Source organism: Neoarius graeffei, chromosome 23 (genome assembly GCF_027579695.1).
Source record: "Neoarius graeffei isolate fNeoGra1 chromosome 23, fNeoGra1.pri, whole genome shotgun sequence".
NCBI lineage: Eukaryota > Metazoa > Chordata > Actinopteri > Siluriformes > Ariidae > Neoarius > Neoarius graeffei.
In genome coordinates this window covers 36907770-36933122 of record NC_083591.1, presented here as the reverse complement: position 1 = coordinate 36933122, position 25353 = coordinate 36907770, and the positions used below count along the sequence as shown (strand labels likewise).

The 25353-nt window shown below is 39.8% G+C and overlaps 1 protein-coding gene across 1 annotated transcript in view; it reads left to right on the top strand.

Moving 5' to 3' along the window:
• gpc5c (glypican 5c) overlaps positions 1-24961 on the top strand; it is a 220823-nt gene extending 195862 nt beyond the window's left edge. Inside the window, exons 7-9 of the mRNA XM_060906111.1 lie at positions 13085-13205; positions 16891-17023; positions 21021-24961. Of these exons, the coding sequence (XP_060762094.1) occupies positions 13085-13205; positions 16891-17023; positions 21021-21184 (418 nt within the window). The 3' untranslated portion in view covers positions 21185-24961. The remainder of the gene's footprint in view (positions 1-13084; positions 13206-16890; positions 17024-21020) is intronic.
• The last annotated feature ends 392 nt before the right edge of the window (positions 24962-25353 follow it).

Below are 25353 nucleotides of genomic sequence, written 5' to 3'. Positions count from 1 at the left end.
TTTTTTAGGATGATATTTCTCCCTCAGTTTTCAACCAGTCATCACCAAATTTCACCTGAAGAATACCTCTAGGGTGAATTAAGTTGGTATGACTTTTGGTACTGATCTGGATCACCGAACCGAATGATCCATAAAAAACTGGCTTTTGTTCAGTCACTTATTTCTCCCTCAGTTTTCACTTAATCATCACCAAATTTCACACGAAGAATACTTCTGGGCTGAATTATGTTGCTATGACTTTTGGTGCTGATCTGGATCACCGAACTAGAATTCTCCATGAAAAATGGGCTTTTTTTCCTCACTAAGTATCATTCTCTATCTCTTACTGTTACGGATCTATCAGGTATGGTGACCAGACATCCCGGTTTGTAAGAGCTAGCGTAAATCACTGTGACTTTAGTCACAGTATCTACGGTATCTAGCTATTATTATTATTATTATTAGTAGTAGTAGTAGTAGTAATCATAATAATATCTGTATCATCACTGTTCTCTATTCTCTTGTATTATGGGGTGAATCTGTTATTATAAAGAAGTCTGAGACGTAGTGGCCTGCTCAGAATTAAATAATTAATCTCCCTCTGATTCATTTTAATGGATCAATACAAAAAGTGCTTCTTTACTGTCAAGTCCTCACACTACTTGATTTTTGGATCTAAAGAACGGAGAAGAAAGAGAGACAATATGTGCCATTTTGCAAAATATGAGCCATTTTCAATGTACAGTACTTCTTCATTCAGAAAGGTATTACATGCAGTGAATTGAATATAACACATTGAAATGATATAGCACATTTCCATACTCCATTAAAATGGACTCCAGCAAGATGAAGTCTTTTATTTTACAGTGACACCATAAGCCTGGCCGATAGTCAGCGTGGCGCTCTCTCAGGATTTACAATTCTGATTTGATGGCTTCCATCTGGTTTCAAGTCCTACGTGTATTGAACACAGACTCCCATTTATATTGTGTAGCTCTAAGAGTGTGTGTGTGTGTGTGTGTGTGTGGGTGAAGGGTGGGGGTGTAATGTATTAAGCTCTCAAATTCCAGCAAACTACAAATTCCACATATAGGCGATATAATATTAGTAAAAAGACTTCAGGCTAAATAATGTTGGAATGCTTGTGCAATATTCTGTCTTGCCACCAGATGGCATGGCAGAAGTGTTCAATAATAACAGCTGCCATTATGGGCACTGCGAACAAAACAAATTCATATTGTAAATACACATGCAGGTGACATTTAGATGTAATTGATGTGACTGGCCCAATATCTGACAACGTGATATTTTGAGTGGTGAAAAATGATTATTAGACACAAAGTGTTTTTTTTTTTTTTTCCTGTCTGATTGACACATGTTCCCACTGCCCCATGGCATCAGCTACAGGGCCAGTAAAGTCAGCTAGATCGAAATGTCACCTGTGTGTGTGTGTGTGTGTGTGTGTGTTTGTGTGTGTGTGTGTGTGTGTGGTTGTGTAAGAGGCTGGATGTGGGAGTTTATATGCCAGGATGTCAGCTGGCAGCTAGTACTGTACCTCTGCAGCATGATACACTTGGAGTCTGAGAGAACATCCCTAAAGCCTGTTAGAAATGAATTCCTGCTGAATAATAATTCCACCTCTGGGTTTAGCTGAAGATTTGGCAATACATGCAACAAGCAAATCAAGGACTGACTCGCTTGCTGGGATCCTAAGTGCAAATGCAGTTGAGACTCATACAATACAGACCAACAAAATACACACTTTCTAGAACAACAGTGAAGAGGATGAAAACAAAGCTAAGTACTGTACTAGCATAAATATTAAACATAATAAATGCAGCATTATCCATGAAATCAGAAGAAGCCTGGCTTTGCTTGGAATGTGTGACAATGGTGTTGATACCTTGTGGTGAAATTAGCAATAAAGGCTCGATTCCAATAATAAACATGACAGTTAATAGTCTGGCTGTCAAAAGTGGTGTGTGTGTGTGTGTGTGTGTGTGTGTGTGTGTGTGTGTGTACGGACTTTTGGGCAAGCTCATTTGTTGATGTGGATTTTTTTGCTGTCTCTGGAGAGATAACTCTTGAAGACATACATCTGTCTCTCCTTGCATGACATCACTCCAGCAGTTCCATAAAACGAAAATGCTCGTCCTGCTTCCACGTGCAAACTCATCCTATTACGTTCATGTTTTATCAAAGACTGCATAGAAAACATATTACAGACACAACTATGTAGTAAGTGTTTTAAATGTTATAGTAAACCACATTATTGGTTAGTGCTGCTCCTATCTGGATGAAGTAAATAGAAATTTCGTTAGACCCTATAAATAATTACAATGTGCCTATAATATTTGGAATTATTATATGGTTCCTATGCATTGCTGTAGTAAATAATTATGGGTATAACAATGCCTTGCGACATGATGCATTACAGTGGAAAAAAAAACTGAGGATGCGTATTGTGAAAATTAACATTCCTTTAATTCTGCAAGAGATGCAGTTGCACTGTTTGAACACCAGGTGTCCCAATCTGCACAACCCAGAGAGTTAAAATACAGTACATACCGGTAGTACAGGTATGTATCATGCTGGTCAAGTGATATGGATAGCCTGCGAGATGTGCACTTGTGAATTCTGACAGCCTGGTTACTCTGGAGGCAGCAGGGTGGTGTAGTGGTTAGCACTGTCACCTCAGCGCAAGAACGTTCTGGGTTCAAGCCCAGTGGCTGACGGAGGCCTTTCTGTGTGGAGTTTCCCTGTTCTCCCTGTGCCTGCGTGGGTGTCCTTCAGGTGCTCCAGTTTCCCTCACGGTCCAAAGACATGCAGGTTAGGCTAATTAGTGGCTCTAAATTGACTGTAGGTGTGAATGTGAGTGTGAATGGTTGTGTGTTTCTATGTGTCAGCCCTGCTGTGATTTGGTGACTTGTCCAGGGCGTACCCTACCTCTCGCCCATAGTCAGCTGGGATAGGCTCCAGCTTGCCCGCGACCCTGTACAGGATAAGCAGTTATGGATAATGGATGGATGATTACTCTGGATTGCAATGACCAACACACATTATATGGTTACACAACCACATGATGAAGATTAAATAACTGTCAAACAACACCAAAGTCAGCGGAATGTGAGCATTTTAGCTGAAGTTGGAGCTCTGTTTCTGCTATGGAGTTCATTATTTCTCAGTCGATTGTTTTCATATCCCCAGGTCAGACATTTGGTTTTATTAAATATATTTATTTATTTTAAGATATGGCATCTTAATTGTCTTAAGAATATGGTGAATATGGTGATAAGATAAGGTATGGTGTTTTCCTTCTACAACTACCTTTTACACTTGTCACTTTTTGGAAACTTGGTCTTGTATCACTATGTGTCCATTAACTCGCTGAATGTGCAATTTAAAATTTCAAACTAAAAAAAAAAAACAAGCAATGGAAATGTGGATTTAAAAACAAACACTCTCGATTTTTTAATGACTTTTTTTTAGCAGTTTTTGATTTATTTTGTTTTATACAGTCAAAAATGCACATTATTTTGCATTGTTTTTGATTCAGAAATTAAAGTCTTTGCAGTCATGAATTTTCTTAGTCAAATTTTGTTCTAAATATTCTGAGAATCTTACTGAATTGAAATCGTGAAACCGGTATTTTGAATCAAATCATGATTTGAGAGTAAGGTTTCACCCCTACAATTAAAAAAAAAAAAATTCTTCTTTTGGCTACGAATTTAATTTGGCATAGGTTTTACACTGGCTGCCCCTCCTGAACACAACCCTCCCCAATCTATCCAGGCTTTGGACCTGCACTACATATGCACTGTCTTGTACAACCCCAGTGGCTGGGTATTTTACCTAATCTGCATGTCTTTGAACTTTGGGGCAAAACCAGAGCACCCAGAGGAAAACCACACATGGGGAGAACATGCAAACACCACACAGAAAGGCCCCCATCAGCCATGGGGTTCCTGGAGTCTTCTTGCTGTGAGGTGACAGTGCTAACCACTACACCACGGTGCTGCCCTGTTACACCCCTACAAATAATGCTAAAAATAATAAGAGATATCTGGCTCTTACAAATGTGCACAAATTATTTCTGCAAGACTTACCTGACTTTAATAGAAACATCTGTACACCTGTTATCAAATCAGCCAATCACATTGCAGCAACAAAATGCAAAAAATTTCAAGCAGATACAGGTCAAAAGCTTTAGTTAATGATCACATAAAACATCAGAATGGGGGAAATGTGGTCTCTGTGACTTTGACCATGGCATGGCTGTTGGTACCAGAGTGGTCTGAGCTGACAGGAAGTCTCCAGTAACTCAAATAAGCACTCTTTACAACCACAGTGAACAGAAAAGCATCTCAAAACATACAATACATTAAACCTTGAGGTGGATGGGCTACAACAGCAGAAGACCGCATCTAGTTCCACTTCTGGCAGCCAAGAACAAGAATCTGAGGCTATGATGGACACAGACTTACCAGAGGTGATTTTATTTTATTTATTTTCTAATCTTCAGCTGTCCAGTTTCGCTGAGTCTGTGCCCATGATAGCCTCAAATTCTTGTTCTTGGCTGACAGGGGTGGAACCCAATGTGGTGTTCTGTTGTTGTAGCCCATCCAGCTCAAGGTTTGATGTTTTGTGTATGCTGAGATGTTTTTCTGCTCACCACAGTTGTAAAAAGTGATTATTTGAGTTACTATGTCCTTCCTGGCAGGTCAAACCAATCTGGCCATTTTCCTATGATCTCTCTTATCAACAAGGCATTTCAACCCACAGAATTGTCACTCACTCAGTGTTTTTGTTCTTTGCACCATTCACTGTAACTCCAGAGAATGTTGTGTGTGAGAATTGCAGGAGATCAGCAGTTTCTGAAATACTGAAAGCAGCCCATCTGGTACCAAGATGCCATGATCAAAATCAAAGAGATTGCATTTTTTTCTTCATGCTGATGTTTGATGTGAACATTTAACTGAAGTTCTTGACCTGCAACTACATGATTTTTTTTTTGCACCGCTAGCACATGATTGGCTGATTAGATACCTGCATGCATGTGCTGGTATACAGATGTTCCTAATAAAGTTGATGGTGAGTATAAGTCACAGAACCATTCTGTGCCATGCTTAGTTCACATTAGCCATCACTTAGTCCTATATCAGTGGTCCATTTCTGACTACCAGACCACCACAGGCTGGTGTTTTTGAGATGTTTAGTATATCCCACTCTCTCCTCATTACTACTACCATGCCAATACCACCCAAATAATCTCTGGTTAACTCCAGTCATATGACAGTCCCTTTTCATTGCTGGATGGGGTAAAAGGATGCTGAAAAAATTGTACATAAAATCCAATGGGCCATAGTCAGTTATTGCACACCAACAAATTGACCATTATTGTAGGAGTACCTCATAAATCCTGGTCAAGTTGACAGCTACACAAAGAGTATGTGTTTTCCTACATAATGGGCAGGGTACACATTGATTGATTTATATATTTTCTCTTGTGCACTTCGAATTCAGTGTCAATGTCAGTTTTCCATAAAAAATAATAATAAGTGGGCAGGGGATTTCTTTTATATACAGTGTCTTGCAAAAGTATTCATCCCCCTTTGTGTTTGTCCTGTTTTGTTGCATTACAAGACCGAATTAAAATGGATTTTTGAAGGGTTAACACCATTTGATTTATACAACATGCCTACAACTTTAAAGGTGAAAATTGTTGTTTTGTTCTGACACAAACAATAATTAAGATGCAAAAACAGAAATCTGAAGTGTGCTTAGGTATTCACCCCCACAAAGTCAATACTTTGTAGAGCCACCTTTTGCTGCAATTACAGCTGCAAGTCTCTTGGGGTATGTCTCTATTAGCTTAGCACATCTAGCCACTGGGATTTTTGCCCATTCCTCAAGGCAAAACTGCCCCACCTCCTTCAAGTTAGATGGGTTGCGTTGGTGTACAGCAATCTTCAAGTTATGCCACAGATTCTCAAATGGATTGAGGTCTGGGCTTTGATTAGGCCATTCCAAGACATTTAAATGTTTCCCTTTGAACCACTCCAGTGTAGCTTTAGCATAATGTTTAGAGTCATTGTCCTGCTGGACTGTGAACCTTCATCACAGTCTCAAACCTCTGGCTGACTCAAACAGATTTTTCTTCAGAATTGCCCTGTATTTAGTGTGATCAATCTTTCCTTCAGTCCTGACCAGCTTCCCTGTCCCTGCAGATGAAAACATCCCCACAGCATGATGCTGCCACCACCATGCTTCATTGTAGGAATGGTGTTCTCAGGGTGATGGGTTTTCACCACACATGGCATTTCCCATGATGGCCAAAAAGATCAATTTTAGTCTCATCTGACCAGAGAATGTTCTTCCATGTGTTCAGGGAGTCTGCCACATGCTGTTGGGCAAACTCCAAATGTGTTTTCTTAAGCAATGACTTTTTCTGGCCACTCTTCCATAAAGTCTTGCTCTGTGGAGTGTACAGCTTAAAGTGGTCCTATGGACAGATACTCCTATCTGTGGATCTTTGCACCTCCTTCAGTGTTATCTTTGGTATCTTTGTTGTATCTCTGATTAATGCCCTCCTTGCCCGGTCTGTGAGTTTTGGTGAGTGGCCTTCTCTTGTCAGGTTTGTAGTGGTGACATATTCTTTCCATTTTGCTATAATGGATTTAATGGTGCTCCCTGGGATATTCAAAGTTTGGGATATTTTTTATAACCCAACCCTGATCCATACTTCTTCACAACTTTGTCTCTGACCTGTTTGGAGAGCTCCTTGGTTTTCATGTTGCTTGCTTAGTCGTGTTGCAGAGCTTCCAGAACAGGTTGACTTATGCAGACATCATGTGACAGATCATGTGACACTTTGCACACAGGTGGATCTTAATCAACTAATTATGTGACTTATGAAGTGAATTGGTTGGACCAGCTCTTATTTAGGGGTTTCATACGGAAGGGGGTGAATACCTATGCACACTCCAGATTTCTGCTTTTTTAATCTTAATTATTGTTTGTGTCACAATAAAACAATTTTCACCTTTAAAGTGGAAGCCATGTTGTTTAAATCAAATGGTGTTAACCCTTCAAAAATCCATTTTAATTCGGTCTTGTAATGCAACAAAACAGGACAAACACCAAGAGGGATGAATACTTTTGTAAGACACTGTATGTGCCAGCTCAGGATGACAGACAGGACTTATCTGATGGATTAATGTTCCTAAAGGTTTATTAGCAGAGCCAAGATACAATCCAAACTTGGATCAAGGATCCAAGCAAGGAAGCAAGGATCAACCACATAAAGGCTTTATTTTCTTGAATCCAAAGAATAAACTGGATGCCACTGCAATGCATTCAGCATAACATACAATATTGTGGATAGTTCCATTCCAGCCAAATAGGTCATGGTTTCACTTGCTGTTGACATTATTGATGGTCCCTCCATGCTTACTATCCACCAGATCATAACTACTACCTTAATGATGGATGCGTCATGCAGCTTAGATACAAATGAATGAGTCATTGTCACACAGCAGACCACATACCTTGAGATTATTCGTATGGCTTCCAGTATACTAGAATGTTAGCAAGAGATCAAGAACATTCTTGTGCGTGTCCATGCTCTATCTATATGACAGTTATTTGGACAATGGCAAGGATTTTTTTCACTATTGTGTGAAACACGAGGCATAACTCCCATATCTTGTACCATAAACAACAGTTTGGAATTTTTTTTAAGAGCTCAGTGAAAGATCCTCTTTCTGGTTCTACTCAGCATTTTATATGTACCGCATTTTCTATGTACAGCATTTTCTATGTACAGGGGCCAGATTACATTTTTACTGCTGGAGCACATAATGTCAACAATGTGTAGAACAGAGACCGCTGAGTTGAACTTGGACTTGATGCGAAGCAGTTTGCATTACCTGTCATGTTAACCAGTGAAAGATGGAAAACTTTTGTTTAAGACAGCATTTTTCTGGCCATCACAATGAGAATTGCTCATCTGCACTCAGTGTCTTTGTTGGAGACTGGAGTTCACACTTATTATGCTGTGGCTAAACCAAGCACTATTGCATTGCATTACAGGCATTTAGCAGACGCTTTTATCCAGAGCGATGTACAACATACCCAGAGCAGCGGTTGGGGGTTAGGTGCCTTGCTCAAGGGCACTTTATTCATTCCTGCTAGTCCAGGGAATTGAACCGTTGACCTTTTGGTCCCAAAGATGGTTCTCTAACCATGAGGCCATGGCTTCCCCTATTGTGAAAGATATTGACAGTGCACTATATCAAAAAAACTATCAACCTTCTCTTGCAGATGATAGTGTGCCGAGAAAAGCCCTGTGGTTAGTGAGGGCTCTTAAAGCAGATACTGTATGCAGAGCCTTTATTTTTAAATAAATTTCTGAGTGGATAGTATCTCCATCCTTGACTCTTGTATGGTACATAAATGGGAATTATAAATATATATATATATATATATATATATATATATATATATATATTTTTTTTTTTTTTTTTTTTGAGCGCTAAAATCGACCGCAAAGTTGGCATTCGAGCTGCCCCGCTGAGCCAGCCAGCCCTGGATGTGTGACAACACAGCGGTAACTGGTTTTAAGGCCAAGGCCTTTGACAGCTTTTGACCAAAGTCATATAAATAAACATTTATGGTGAAAGTAAGAAATACCGTGACCAACTTGCTCAACTAAGACTTATTTGACTTCACTGATTGTGGGTTGACTCTCATTAAAACAGAATAGGTGTTATAACTTATGCAACATACATGTACATGCATACATGCATGCATTTTCACTGATAAAACATAAAAGGCTAATTAAATAATCAGATAATAAATTATAATAATAATAATAATAATACATTTTATTTATAAGCACCTTTCAAGGTACCCAAGGACACTGAACAGTAAAAAACAACAATAAAAAGCAAAACAATAGAATAACAACAATAATAAAATAATAAGAAATCAATAATAATAATAACGTTATTAAAAATCAAAGAGAAAAGGCCAGGCTAAAGAGATGTGTTTTTAGCTGTTTTTTGAAGGAGGACAGTGTTGAGCATTGGCGCAACGCTAATGGCAGGGCATTCCACAGCTTAGGGCCATTTACACTGAAAGCCCTGTCACCCATAGAGCAGAGCCGAGAGTAAGGGACTGCTAATAGGTGGGCATCTGTGGAGCGAAGATTTAAAGGTAACTGATATGGAGTTAGGAGATTTTGATAAATAGGGAGGGGCCAGGTTATGTAGGGATTTGTAAACAAGTAAGATAATTTTGTACTGAATGTGGTATTTAACTGGGAGCCAGTGCAGGTTGTATAGAATAGGAGTGATATGATCCCAGGGCCTGGTGTGAGTGAGTACCCTAGCAGCTGAGTTTTGGACATATTGCAGCCTATTTAGTCGCTTGGCTGGGATGCCATCGAGCAGGGCATTGCAGTAGTCCAGTCTTGAGGTGACAAAAGCATGTATAAACGTTTCAGCTGCAGATGAAGTCAAAGAGGGACGGAGTTTGGAGAGACTTTTCAGGTGAAAAAAAGCTGTTTTAGTGATACTTTTAATGTGTGAGTCAAAAGAGAAAGTAGAATCCAGAATAAGACCGAAATTTCTTACTTCAACAGTAGTAGAGGTGAAATAATCAGGAATAGATAACTGTGAGTGCTCCAGTTTTTTTCAAGATAGAAGGGGTGGAAATGAGGATGGCTTCTGTTTTGTCTTGATTTAATTTAAGAAAGTTCTGCACCATCCAGTTGTTAACTGCATTTAGACAGTTGACAAGATTGGACGGAGGGAATGGGTAAGAGGGTTTGGTTTGAATATAAATTTGGGTGTCATCTGCATAACAGTGAAAGTTAAGCCCATAATGCTGTATTATGTGGCCAAGAGGAAGGATGTATATTACAAATAATAAGGGTCCCAAGACAGAGTCCTGAGGGACACCATGAAGGAGGGGTGATTTAGGGGATCTGAAGTCTCCAATTGACACAAACTGTTCTCTCATGGTAAGATAAGATTTGAACCAGGCTAAAGAAGAACCAGTGATGCCAAGCAGAGTTTATAAGTGGCTCAATAAAATATTGTGATATACAGTGTCAAAAGCTGCTGTAAGGTCGAAGAGAACAAGTATACTGACATGGCCAGTGTCAGCAGCTAACAGCAAATCATTGACAACCTTGACCAGGGCAGTCTCGGTGCTGTGCATGGCCCTAAACCCAGACTGAAACTTCTCCCAAAGATTATATTGAGTTAAATGCTCTTGGAGCTGATTGGCAACAATACGCTCTAGGACTTTTGCAATGAAGGGAAGATTGGAAATGGGGCGATAATTTTTAAAATCATCAATAGCTGCTCCAGGTTTTTTCAAGACAGGAGTGATAGCTGCTGTTTTGAGAGCCTGAGGGACTAATCCAGTTGAAAGGGATGAGTTTATTATCTTAACCAGCAGGGGACAGAGAACTGGCAGGCAGATGAACTGAGACAATCACATTCTGAAGCAAATTAAATAATCTTATACCGGTAACTTAAACACACAATACAAGTTACATGTATTAATCTAAATGCAGGTAAACAATGTGTGTTGTTTTTGTTGTTTTGTATCCAAATGAGATTCAGAACTTACCCATCTGTGTTCTCACTTCTTGAAGGCCAATCTTGTGGCCGATTGTTATGAAACAATCTGACTCTCAGGCTACATCCACACGACAACGGCAACGAGATGTTATTTAAAAATATATCGCGTCCAAATGGGCAACAATCAGTAAAATATCAGGTCCATATGGCAACGCAACGCTTGCTGAAAACGATGCAATACACATGCCACACCTCTAGGGGCGCTGTAAGACGGTCCCTTCGGAGACACCAGAACAATAGAAGAAGTAACGACGCATGCGCATAAACTATTATGCGTGAGACTTCATATTAGCCACAAAGTCAGGAAAATCTGTTTGTAAAATTACATTATAATGACCAAATACAATGAAAAGTATTTTTCCAGTCTCACCTGTGAAAGGTAATCCCATGTGATCTCGTTTGGACAGAAAACCTGTTGGTACAGTTAAACGCAGCTAATCTTTATTCTCCGCTTTGACCTTTCCAAAATGGCGGCGAGGATGACGTATGATTCTACGCGGAAGGCGGCGTCTTCAATGGTCCGGAATAAAGTGAATGATACAAGTTGATGGAATTAATTTGTTGTTTCTCACCTGTGAAAGGTAATCCCATATGATCTCGTTTGGACGGTAAACCTGTTGGTACAGTTAAACGCAGCTAATCTTTATTCTCCGCTTTGACCTCTCCAATATGGCGGCGAGGATGACGTATGATTCTACGCGGAAGGCGGCGTCTTTAATGGTCCGGAATAAATTGGATTAATTTGCTCCTCTTGTCGGACTTAAATCAACATCTGAAGAGGTGAGATCGCTCCTTTTTTCCCCTATTTTTGCTGGCGGGATTGCACCATTACACAATAAATATTCACAGTGAAAATATTTTGTAAGCGCGTTTCATGAACCAAGTTATAGGATTTGTTGACAACTCGCATCACAATGAGAAGATCATTGGCACTACTGGTGTTAAGAATCAGACCATTTCATAAATGAATATTTTGCTGTAGAGCTGCAGTGTTTGTACAATTGCATGTTTTTGCTTCACTATTACTGTCACTATTCTGCTTCTTGCATTACTACTGTGAACTAACACTGAACATAATAATAATAATAATAATATCCAAGCTCGTGTTTCACTCTCACTAGTGCTCTGTAAGGCTTTTTCCTGGTGATATTCGTTACACTTCTACCCGGCGTGAAGCACTCACAGTCATGTGGTTGTGACGTCATCGTAAACAAATCCGTTCTACTCATCCAGACGACTTCACAACGGCAACGTTGCCAGATCTTTCCACTCTGGAACCCGTTCTCAAAAAGATTGCGTTTTGGGCACCCAAAACGCCGGTGCCGTGTGGACGCCAGGCCTAAACGATAAGCAATTGTATCGGAGTCACCTGAATCCGTTGCCGTGTGGACAGGGCCTCAGTTCTTCGTTCAGTTCTCCGTTCATTCGCTTCTTCCACATAAGGGCGAGATGGCAGCAATATCCAGCGCAGAAATAAGACGGTTGCTCCACTCATTCTCCATTTTCTCCATTACTGAGTACTCCGCCATTACTGCTCGGCTCAGGCAATTACTAAAACCTGGGATGGAACGGGATGTCACCGGTTTTAGCAACAACCGCGGAGAGGTCACTGCCCGAGCAATATGTCCCGTCCTGTTCCATCCCGGGTTTTACCAACAACCCTTGGCTCACTCCAGGAGAACTGGTGCAACTGAACTCACTTTCCTTAAAAAAAAAAAAAAATACTTTCCTTTTCTTGTAGTTTTCATTTTCTTTAATTGTTGGTACTGCACCCTCTTTCAATATGGGCTTATAGCCAACACTCCTCAACAGATCAGAGGTTTCATACGAGTCTTCAGTAAAATGTGCAGAGCAGAGGAGAGACCACTTCGTAGCTGCCCAATGTGCCCGTGAACTTCTCGCAAAATGCATCCAAATCTTTGCAGTTTGAACATTCTTGGGCCATGAATGCAACATAAATCCACCTTCTGCCGTGATGCTGCACCAGCCAGCAACACATCTACGTGGCATGGCAGACTTCCTGCTGTGACGTCACGGACGTCACGGTCCCTGTGATGGTAATGAGGTGATGATTGGTACTGACATTCAGAGTGGAAACAAGCAAATGGGAAAACAATTTCAGAATGAAACAGCCTTGGCAAGCTTCCACTGAGTTACAGAACCATTGTTAAATATCTAAACTTTTGTTGTAGGTTATGTGCTGGGGAGGTTTTGGATTCCAATACAAGGACTACCAGACAGCCTATGTTAACTTTTCTTTTGTTGTTGGTGTAATCAGATTTATTAATTTCCTACAGATTCTCCCTTTTCCTCTCAAAAAAATATGCCAGTAGGTGCACTGATGCCCCTAGGTGTGAATGCATGTCTGAATGTGTATCCATAGTGCTCTGTGTTGGGGTGAGATTTCATCCAATGCTTATCTTGTTGTCTTACCTTTTTGTTTTCTTTTTCAGTTATAAAGTTCGAGTGGTGGGCAATGGAATTCTTGCTCAAAGGCAGAATCCTGAAGTGAAGGTCAGAGGTCCAGATGCTATGCTTGCAGCAGTCAAGGAGAGACTTGAACACTTCAACCAGGTGGGGTTTTGACTCTTTAACAGAGACATGAACATTTCCATATTCTGTGTTTTATTAATCTTTTGAAAAAAACAACAACATTCTTTGGATTGGGTGTAAAATTTACTTTAGAATGTTATCCAATGTTTCAGGAGCTTATTATACTATTACAAATAAAAGAAAGTGGGATTTGTTGTGAGTACACTACAAGTACTCACAACCTTAGTCTCCCAGTCAGTACACAGGGATGGGTGAGGTACGTTAGGATAGGGATGTACATTGTCTTGCAAAAGTATTCATCTCCCTTTGTGTTTGTCCTGTTTTGCTGCATTACAAGCTGGAATTAAAATGGATTTTTGGGTTAGCACCATTTGATTTACACAACATGCCTACCACTTGAAAGGTGTGCATTGTTGTTTTATTGTGACACTAACAATAATTAAGATGAAAACAGCAGAAATCTGGAGTGTGCATAGGTATTCACCCCCTTTCGTATGAAACCCCTAAGTAAGAGCTGGTCCAACCAATTCACTTCATAAGTCACATAATTAGTTGACTAAGATCCACCTGTGTGCAATCAAAGTGTCGCATGATCTGTCACATGATGTCTGTAGAAATTAACCTGTTCTGGAAGGACCCTGACTCTGCAACACTACTAAGCAAGCAACATGAAAACCAAGGAGCAATCCAAACAGGTCAGAGACAAGGTTGTGGAGAAATATACTGTAGATCAGGGTTGGGTTGTTAAAAAAATCCTAAACTTTGATTATCCCAGGGAGCACCATTAAATCCATTATAGCAAAATAGAAAGAATGGCACCACCACAAACCTGACAAGAGAAGGCCACCCACCAAAACTCACAGATCGGGCGAGGAGGGCATTAATCAGAGATGCAACAAAGGAACCAAAGAAAACAGTGAAGGAGCTGCAAAGATCCACAGTGGAGATGAGAGTATCTGTCCATGGGACCACGTTAAGCTGTACACTCCACAGAGCGGGCCTTTGTGGAAGAGTGGCCAGAAAAAAGCCATTGCTTCAACAAAAAATTAAGAAAACACATTTGGAGTTTGCCCAACAGCATGTGGCAGACTCCCCAAACAGATGGAAGAAGATTCTCTGGTCCAATGAGACTAAAATTGATCCTTTTGGCCATCATGAGAAATGCCATGTGTGGTGCAAGCCCCACACCCTGTGAACACCATTCCTACAATGAAACATGTTGGTGGAAGCATCATGCTATGGGGATGTTTTTCATCTGCAGGGACAGGAAAGTTGGTCAGGACTGAAGGAAAGATGGATGGCACTAAATACAGGGCAATTCTGGAGGAAAACCTGTTTGAGTCAGTCAGAGGTTTGAGACTGGGATGAAGGTTCACATTCTAGCAGGGCAGTGACCCTAAACATACTGCTAAAGCTACACTGGAGTGGTTAAAAAGGAATCATTTAAATGTCTTGGAATGAGGCGAGGATTAACCGCCGCCTTTACTATAAATTTTTCCCCTCGAAAAAGAATGTGGACCGACACTAAAGGGTAGTTGTGAACATCCCCGTGCACACACACCTTCACCAATTGTGCTCCCCCCAATGCCTCATCTTGCACCAGGCTTTGGTGGATTGAGGTCTGATTACAGCCAGAATCCACCAACGCCTGATATGTATCCTCTTGGACACTCACCGGTATGCAATACGCTCTGACCCGATTGAGGGCGGCTCCTGGCGCGTCAGGGATCCGAACCACCGTGCCCACCTCCATTACCAAGCACTGCTGTTGGAGGTGGCCCGGCTCCCCGCAGCGCCAGCAAACCGGCCCGGGCTTCCTCTCTGCACTGGTGCTCTGAGGCTCACTCACCTGAGGGGGGGGGGGACAGACACAGAAGGGAGAAACGGGAGGGCACCGCGGGTGCGGCGGGCCGGCTGGGGTGGCGCCGGCCCCTGCCTCCGTGGTGGGGGAACAGGGTGAGGATGAGACACAGGAGGAGAGGGAGAGAGAGAGAGAGGAGAGGGGAGAAGAGGTTGTCCTGCCATCGGGACAGCCACCAAATGGTCCTCTGCCAGCTCGATTGCCTGATCCAGCAACGCCAGGTGGTGGCACTGGACCCACTCTGCGGTTCCGGCTGGTAAGCGGGCGATGAACTGCTCCAGTACCACCTGATTGATGATTCCCTCGGCGTCGCGGTTGTCGGCCCTCAACCACAGCCAGCAGGCATCCCGGAGTTGCTGGCCAAACGCGAATGGCCGGCCGACTTCCTCCAAGTGCAAAGCGTGGAAGCGCTGTCATTGTTGCTCAGGGGTGCGCCCCACACGCTGGAGGACAGCCCAGCGAAGGTCGGCAGGGAGCTGTAGCGTGGCCAGCTGCGCCTCGCCCGTTAGCAAGGGGAGGAGGCGCGCCACGCGCTGTTCCACTGGCCATCCCGAGGTCTCGGCTACCTGCTCAAAGAGTGTAAGGAAGGCCTCGGGGTCGTCCTGCGGGTCCATCTTCATTAGGGTGTTGTGGGACGGGCCTGCGGCAGTGGAGTTGGTGGACCCCGCCGATGCGAGGAGGTGCTGGAACACCTGTCGATCTTCCTGCTGAGCCAACACCAGGGCCTCGAACCGTTGCTCCTACTCCTTCCGGAAGGCGACTAGCTCCTGGTGCTGGCTCTGCTGGGCCGTGGCGAGGGCGTGGACCAGGTCGGCGAAAGGGGAGGACTCCATGGGGCTGTTCTTCTGTGCTCCACGTCCTGGGTTTCGGCACCACTGTAGCAGTTCGTAAGAGTGGGCGGAGCACAGAAGACGGCAGGACAGAACTAAGTTTGAAAATGCTTTTTATTTGATACACTTTTCAGTGATCTTTCAATCTAACAGACACTCGCGCAAGCACACACATCTGGTGTCTGGATCGGGAGAGAGCCCTCCTCTGCTCTCGCTTCCTCCTTAAATAGGGCGCGGTCACTGGGGAAGACACACAAACACACATTAATTAACATCAGGTGTAGTGATTCTGCCACTTACCTTCCCTGACTCCACCCTCCTGTCACAGACCGACGCTTGACCATGCCCCTGCTGCCACAATGGGCTTTGTCCATATACAGAATGTACCTTCACAAACCTGGCAGTCTCATTTGGATGGAGTGTCCTTTTCAGAGCCCTAGCATTGACTCAGTTTGACACACCACCATTCAAGGTTTCCAGTCCAAAGATACTGCCCAAGATCACCATACACTGTTCATAACACAACCCCAATCTGCAGTGCCTTCAACATAGCCAAAAATTGGGAAAATCATGTGTTTAAGTGTTGAAATGTTTCGTTTGGGGTTTGCAGTAATGGGTTGTACAGTGGCATCTGGCCCAAACAGTATTTGGTCTTTGAGAATTTGGCCCTATGGTCAAATATAATTGATGATCTCTGATTTAATAGTGGCTTTCATTGCGGGAATTCATTTTACAACAGATAACAGGTAACAGATTAAGATTATTGTCTAATTATACATTGGACTATATAATTACTACTGTCATTGTTGTCTAATTAAAGTAATCTAAGCTGACATCCCCTTGATTTTTGTTATATCATAAAATACTAACATTAAAAAATTTTGTTGACAGTGATACAGACAATTGATTGGTGCTTAATCTAATAGGGGGTGGCAATAGCTCAAATTAAAGCCCAGAGTTTTATCATTACTTATTCTGTTACTTTTGTTATAAATGGTGCTGTACATGTGATAAGGACTTACAACAGCGCATGCCAGGGCTGGGATACAGGGACTCGTGGGAAGACCTGGGCAGTGGTGAAGACAGCAGTGGCGAGTGTGATGATGAGGATGGTTGCCAGGGGTCAGGGGAATACACAACTAAATCCTGTGAGTAAACCGCCAATGACGTTTTAACATTAATAGTTAAAGCTGGCTATATTTTTTCTGATAACCTTTGACCAAGATATCACCTAATAACACTAAGATCACAATACAGTACATAATTTGCACTCTTGAAGAAACTATATTACCAAATACAAAATCTGGCACACACTTTTAACGGTGGTGATTTAGAATCTTGCTCTGCCAGTAAATCTGCACCTGTGCTCCAGTGGCAGCTTGGGGTTATTAAATCACCTGATCCCTGACTTTCCATGATTTTCAGTCTCTACTTATAAATATGAGCATCAAAATACTTTATTTATTTATTTTCCCAAAAATCAGGTCTAAATTTTAAACAGCTGCCACATCAGGCCAAAGTGCAGCTCAGAAAGTGACAGCAAGCTTACTACACCTATAAACAACAGATTTCAAAAATGAATGCAAATACTCAAACAGAACTGTATACTTACCATTTATTTACAATATTTACAAATTATTCTAACACTGCAGCCTCCAAGTAATTCCGATTCTCACCAATATGTTTAAATTTGAGATAGCAGTCATGTTCATTCCTGTTTCACTGATTGGCTGTTGGTTATGAGGTTGCACCCCATTGAGAGGTCTACCAATCATCATAAGGAGAAGCTATACATCTAGGTGTGACAAATGAAGAATACACTGTTCAATAAACTTTGTTTCTTTTTTTTTTTTCTGTTCAAAAATGCACCCAGTGAAGCCGTGCATCCAGGCGTGGCTCAAAATGACATGTTAAAAGCTTGTTGTCCACTGAGCATTAATCTTTCATCCCATTGAAACACCATGTCAGGGCTTGACATTAACTTTTTAATCCACTTGTCCAATCGGCCAAGCAGCAACATTTTTCACTTGTCCTGACCGTGACCTTTTTATTACTATGTATTTACTAGCTCAATGAAAGGAAAGTGGTTAACAAAATTTATCATAACTATACCTGCTTTTTGATAATCATTATGCTTTAATGATTTATAGTTTTTCAATAAAACTCAAACTTTAACTGTAACAATGAACAAAATCTATCCAGTGCCCCATAATGTATGGAATCAATTTTGTGCCAAAATGTTCATACAATACTTTTGAAATATCAAACAAAAACGACAAATCAAAATACAAAAAAAAAGTCAATTTTTTTAGACTGGCAAACAAATTATTCGTGTAATCGTGCAAAATATCAGTCTATTACTCTTCAGAAACCTTTTATTTTTGTTCCGCGTCTTTCTCAGTTTTGTTTGACGTAATTTATTTTGGTTGCGATTCCAACTTTCTCATTTGCGCTCCCTGACTTTTTGCTTGCAGTTTTGGCACAAACTTCACGTGTGGGTGGGCTGTCCGGGAATGCATTCCCATTCGGTAACTTGTGTTTGACTGACAGCTACGCTCAGCGATTCCCCCGGAGGCTGTTGCGGCCATTTCCTACTCGGATTTTGGCGGACTGTTTGACGAGTGACCGATCCATTGACAGTACACAAGGATCGAGTGGACTTCAGTGGCGACTATGATATTGAATTGTTGAATTAATTCAACAAAGTGTAAGTATGGGACAAATGTGTTGTATGTGTTGCAGTAGTACACATTATGCAGGTGTTTCGTGGCAAGTCAAATGTTAGACTTAGCTCCACTACCCAATATAATAGCTGTCTTGCTAACGTTAAACACACCTGCATAATGTGTACTACTGCAACACATACAACACATTTGTCCCGTACTTGCACTTTGTTGAATTAATTCAATTTCATAGTCGCCACTGAAGTCCACTCGATCCTTGTTTACCGTCAATGGATCGGTCACTCGTCAAACAGTCCACCAGAATCTGAGTAGGGAATGGCTGAGCGTAGCTGTCAGTCAAACACAAGTTACCGAATGGGAATGCATTCCTGGACAGCCCACCCACATGTGAAGTTTGTGCCAAAACTGCAAGCAAAAAGTCAGGGAGCGCAAATGAGAATGTTGGAATCGCAACCAAAATAAATTACGTCAAACAAAACTGAGAAAGACACAGAACAAAAATAAAAGGTTTCTGAAGAGTAATAGACTGATATTTTGCACGATTACATGAATAATTTGTTTGCCAGTCTAAAAAAATTGACTTTTTTTTTGTATTTTGATTTGTCGTTTTTGTTTGATATTTCAAAAGTATTGTATGAACATTTTGGCACAAAATTGATTCCATAATAATGGTGCATGTGTTGTTATGACCCATTACCTGATATGCAATTTTAAGAGTTAGACTCACCCAAATTCAAATCTTCTGGAGGAAATAAAGTTAAATTTTGATTAATCCATGAAAACTTTTAGTATAAATTAATTTAAAGAAATGAAACAAGTTGAACATGATAAAAGTGACAGAATCACGTTGTGAATGAAAACAAACCGTAATTGAGTTCAGCACTGTCATAAAATTCCCCTGAAATATTTTACGACATTGATTGTTAATGTGTACCATACAAAAGACAAATACAATGAATGTCCAAATTAAATCAAGATTCACTGCAGATATTTATTTTGTTGAGATATTTGATTGCCATTTCTCCGATTTTGATGAATTCAAAGTTTAATAATCTATAATTAGATATTATGACATGGTTATTTTTACACAGGCACCTGCTGTACTCGGCTTCCCCAGAATTTCATAAACAATAACATGGCCGGATTGAGGTGATTGAACTAGATATATTGGAAATGTATTGATGAAACTCTGGAATAATTACTATAAAAATAATGATTTTCAACAAGTATTCAGCTTGTCCCGTTGGACAGGCAGATGCGGATTTAACTTGTCCGGACAAAACATTTGGTTGTTCAGGACAGTCAGACTACCATTAATGTCGAGCCCTGCATGCACATGAACCACGATAAGATTTATGAGAGATAAATGACATTTTACATTCAGTCTAAATATCTCCATGTTAAAGCGAGACTGTCTTTTGATTTCATAAAATCAGTGAAATTTAGTTCCCTCTGAAATTTGGTCATTGTGATGTATGTTTATTTCTGTAATATCTCACAAAATATCAGGCCATTCTTTGGCTGGGAAGTTATTTAATTTGAGGGGATTCCCGAGCAAATAATGTGCATGAAATTGCTCACTTTGCGCAGTTAAGCAGACAGAGGAAATCCATGTGCGTATGTGCAGGTTTACCTTTGACCGTGCACTGACAGTTCCATCATTCTGTCGCTAAATGAACAACTGATCACACCGAGGTGCTTGCTGACCGCCGATATTTATTAGTTTGGTCCTGCATTTCCTTTCCTTCGCAACATAACGTCTTTTCTTCTCATGTTCCGTTACTCTAGTTGGTCTTTCACATTTCATTCGGACACTCATGTCTGCCATTTTTCTCTCCTGTTTCAAATTTGTATCCCACAATGCCTTGTACGAACGGGGAAAGCCCACCATGTGATGCATGAGGTAGTATCTTGAATTGTGTCATGTTGAAGCAGGCAAAAATTGCGGATAATTTAGGGCCATGTGGCCTTAAATTCATTAATTGTTCTATATATCAAAAAAAATTAAAAACCCTAATAAAATTGGAAGTCTGTGATTCAAATTCAGTAGCTTTTGGTCCACGAAACAAAAATAACTGGGTGCCAGGGAAAATTCTTTTTATGACCTGAACTTGAAAAATCTGAAAGGCAGTCTACCTTTAATAAGACACAAATCATTGTGGGTCTACGCATGGTAAAATATGATTTAATTTTCAATAGAAATAGAAATTATGATTACAAAAATTCTTTTTTCTCTGATTGTTCTGTCTTTCTTGCTTCATTTCATTTATTCTTTTTTAACTGTCCCGTTATTTTGATTTTTTTCTTGTAGACCTTTGTCTTTTTTGCATTCTCTTTTCTATGTCCTTTCCTCAATATCACATATATGCACACTCTGTCCACCTCCTTTTTTCTCTTGTTCACATCTTTCCATCTATCTTTATTTATCTAACAATCACATTCTCTCCTCTTCTCTCTTCAGCTGACACAGACTTGAATGTTGACACTAAGGTGGTAGTGAAATCTCCTCCTCATGAGGCTCCTGTCGGACGCTTTAAACCCAAACTCCGCAGCGCTGCTCATGTTGTTCTCCCCTCCTTCACCACCCTCATCCTCATCCTAGGACAGCAATGGACCTTGAACTGAGAGGTTGAAGATGCGCATAAATATAAATAAAAACACAAGATCTTCTTCTGCTTGGATGCTTATGTCTAGCTCCATTTTGTCTTCCAAGACTGCTACCATTTTTCATGGCAGCAAAGATCTAATATATTCTTAAAACATTTTCTCTCTCTCTCTCTCTGTCACACACGCATACACACACACACACACACGATCAAGCATATCAATAGTCATAACTGCTTTTAATCATATTCTCTCAGATTAAATGTCACTTAAATATCACGCATCTAAACCTTCCACCAGCCAGTGAAATGCATGACAGACACACTTCTGAAGCATTAATGAACAAAGACCATCAAGGAATGTTCTTACGCTATTAAACATATAGATACAGAGGAAGAAAGAGGAAAATGAAATAGTATTGCTATGCTCAATACAGTATGTATATAGTTTTGATTCCATAGTGAAGACAGTTTTTAAATGAAAATACCACATCAAAACTCTAACCAATTCAACATAACTTACTTCAGTGCATCCAGAAAAACACACATCTTTTTAATCATAATGGAATGACATTGATGGATTCAACAAAAAAAGCTCATTAATTACCTGTTAAATGGCTTCAGTTTAATCGATTACAATCATCATGTTTAATGCTTTCAACTTTTACCCTGAATTAAAGCCATTGAGAAAAAAAAATCACCTCAAATGTATTTAAAGCAAGAGAAACATGGACAGTATATGCATCATATAGAGAAATGTATGCATATTTTGCAGAATTCATCTTGGTGTTAATTTCTTCATGTTGTATGTTCATGTTTACAACCTAAATTACGACCATTCTTCAAGGACTAGCTATGTTTCCATCCACTCGAACATATTTTTAAGTTCCAAATTCCAAGAGGTCACCGCATCTTAAAACTGAGTCCTGATAGTAAATATGTTAGCATTCTGATTGTTAATTCATAGTCAAAGCTTCCCATATTATTCAATTCCTAAAAGTTCAAGCACCACATAAAATTTACTTTTTAGCAGAGCTCCCCATGAGCAAAGCATATGGAGCTGCCCCCATACTTAAGAGAGGTAATGCATTGGCCTGGATTTTGATGGCTTTTGACCGTACGATGGTCATATGTGCATGGACCACCACAGGGAACCCGAAAATAAGTGCAAGGCAATGTACCTCACAAAAATTTGACCACCGGACAATGAAATTTGTTAATTTGTTTAAATTGAAACTACCTTTATTTCCATAAGATATATGGGTTTTTATCCAGCACTTATTTTTAATTTGCTTTTTAAAAAAATAACATGGGTTGATTTACTAACACATTTTATGGAAAACATTCATGACAGTTTCATATAAAATGAGTTAAAACAGTTTTATTAGTCCACTAGCTTGTCAGAGAATTGACAGCTTCTGTCAAGTGAGGGTGATAGACGGATGTAAGTGCAGGAAGAGTTTTATTGAAAGCACACTAGCAAATAAATCCAGAACGTAGACAAAGGCAGAGTTGATAAACAGGCAGTGGTCTTGTGAGGCACAGAAGGGATATCAGAGGTAATACAATACTCACAGTCCAAAAACACAAACAGGGTCAAAAACAGAAAAGTGATACAAATTGCAAGGCTTGGACAATATATATATATATATATATATATATATATATATATATATATATATATATATATAATGTGTGTGTGTGTGTGTGTGCTGTGATTGTGCTCTAATCAGGAACAGGTGCATGGTAATTAGTCCTAATGGCACTGCATACACACCAGTGTGTGTGTGGACTTGACAGATGTAACCAGACAACAGTTTGACATATCAAGTTTGATATTCGATCATAACTATATAGTAATACTGGAAAGTGAAAGCGCTGGTTCACTGCTGTCCACCAGGCACCCAGCAGAGTCACTCCATAATAAATGTCATGGTGTTGTTTCTGGCACATGGCATGCGGTGTCAAAGAAAGGAATAAATATGTATTCATAACTGCGATGCACATCTCATTATTGTTATCACTGTCACAAGACAATGCAGCAATTTATTACCGCAAAATACACTACACTACACAATTTGATGGTTCATATGCTATAATATTATTCTATTCAGGTTGATTTTGTGCCCTTGCAAATATTTTGCTCATACACTCATCAGGAGCTCTGCTTTTAGGCACTGCATATGCGCATAAAGAACGCTTGATTGTATTTAAAATTTATATTTCACCAGTTAACCAGTTGCTGGGATGGAAACATGGTTTTGATTTTAAATTTTAATAAGCAATAATGAGATCCTCAAACTTGGCTTCTGCGTGTTTCCCCCTTTCCTATTTCCTTATACAAAATTTTGCTACACACATTTACGTATTTTACATAAGAGTTGAACAACAGTTCCACATTTCTAGGACTGGTAAGGAAATTACTTTTGCTTCTCTTTCACCTTATTGGCAGCAAATGCACAATGAACATTAGCATAGCATATGTATAAATGTATATATTTAAGGTCATTCACTGTTTTGTCTGTGTATTGCTTTTTTTTTTATTTGTATTGTGAAAGGTGCAGTGAGAGAGGCAATGAGTCCTTATAGTGCTTTTTCGAGGTCTGAAAGGTGTTTTTTTGTTTTTTGAATATATATATATATATATATATATATATATATATATATATATATATTTTTTTTTTTTTCCTACTTCCCATGCTTGTGGAATGATTCACATTTGAGATTCACTTGGCATTGGCATATAGTATAAGAGACTATAAATCATCAACTGTAACAACCAGCTCATTTAAACCTGCAAAATATTAATATCTTGATTTACTAACTTTCGCATTAATGACTTCTATAAATTTGTTGTCAACTGGGAGAAACAGGCATAAGCAAATTTAATAAACGCCCTTTAGTTGTATAGTACTGATTTGGACACAGCAACACTGTCCCTGAAGTGACTTATTAAGTCACACTACAAGGGCACAGTTAATCAGTTTGTATTGAGTCCACCATTAATTTTGCACCTTTAGGTAGAAACAGACTTACATATTGCATATTCATGAAGGTATGTTGCCCTGTTGGTAAATCATCACATGATAATTGAATATTGTTTTCAAGTTTGCACAAGTAAACTAATAAATCAGTCTCTAAGGATTTTTTTATCAACTAAAATGGAACAAAGTGTTATTATAAACTGATGCCTACATCTCTTACATTGAGAAATCTCTTACTTGACAAAAATAAACCATTTCCATCTTCTAAATACCATATATTCCCAGTACTATTACACAGATGAACCTCAATGTGAAGGAATGGCTTTTTATAGACTCCCTTCCCTATAGGCTGTCCTCTAAATGACACTTACTTTAAATTTTTTTTTTCCCACTGATGACAAGTCAATCTCATCTCTCAAGTCAATATGTGGTTCAATTTAAATTACATATGCTCAGCATGTAACACTTTTTTTTTTAATTTAAAATTGAGAATGATTTATTTAACAAGACATGGGCTTAAATCTGAAACTATGACTAAGCTAACTGTTAAATTAGCTGAATGTATGACAACTTAGCATTCTGAATTTATGATTTCTACATTATATGTTAATGAAAGTCAACTACATTCTTATTTTAAGTACCTTACAATTTTGACTTAAAATACTGTTGTAAAAGTATGTTGGAGACCTTTAAAAGCCTTATTTGCTTTTGCTTATTTGATCAGGGGTTATTGTCACAAGTCTGGGGCCTTGCTATAAAGCCATTATTTCTACAATTTCATTAATGCATTGTTTTAAATAAACCTCTACATTTGAGCTGTGTGTTGTTTTGTTTTGCGATCATATCATTTGAGACGCAGGACTATCTCTGATCACTTAATGGATGATTTGATATCATTCTCAAGATCATTTTTTGTTTCCTCCTGTGTGCTACTTTTTCTGTGCTACAACTTTTCAGTAGTATGTGAGAAAGTGTGTTTGTATCAGGAAGTGTATCTCAGTTTGGATTGACATACAAACTGGGAGTGTGTGTGTGTGTGTGTGTGTGTGTGTGTGTGTGTGTGTGTGTGAACAGTGATATTTCTTTTACAGTATCACTGTATATCACCTTATCTTTCTAGTCATGCTGATGGCTCAGTCTACATTCCCCTGCAGGACATGCACACACAAAGTTTTAGTAAAGTTGTGTGATTGTTTTATTTTTGGCC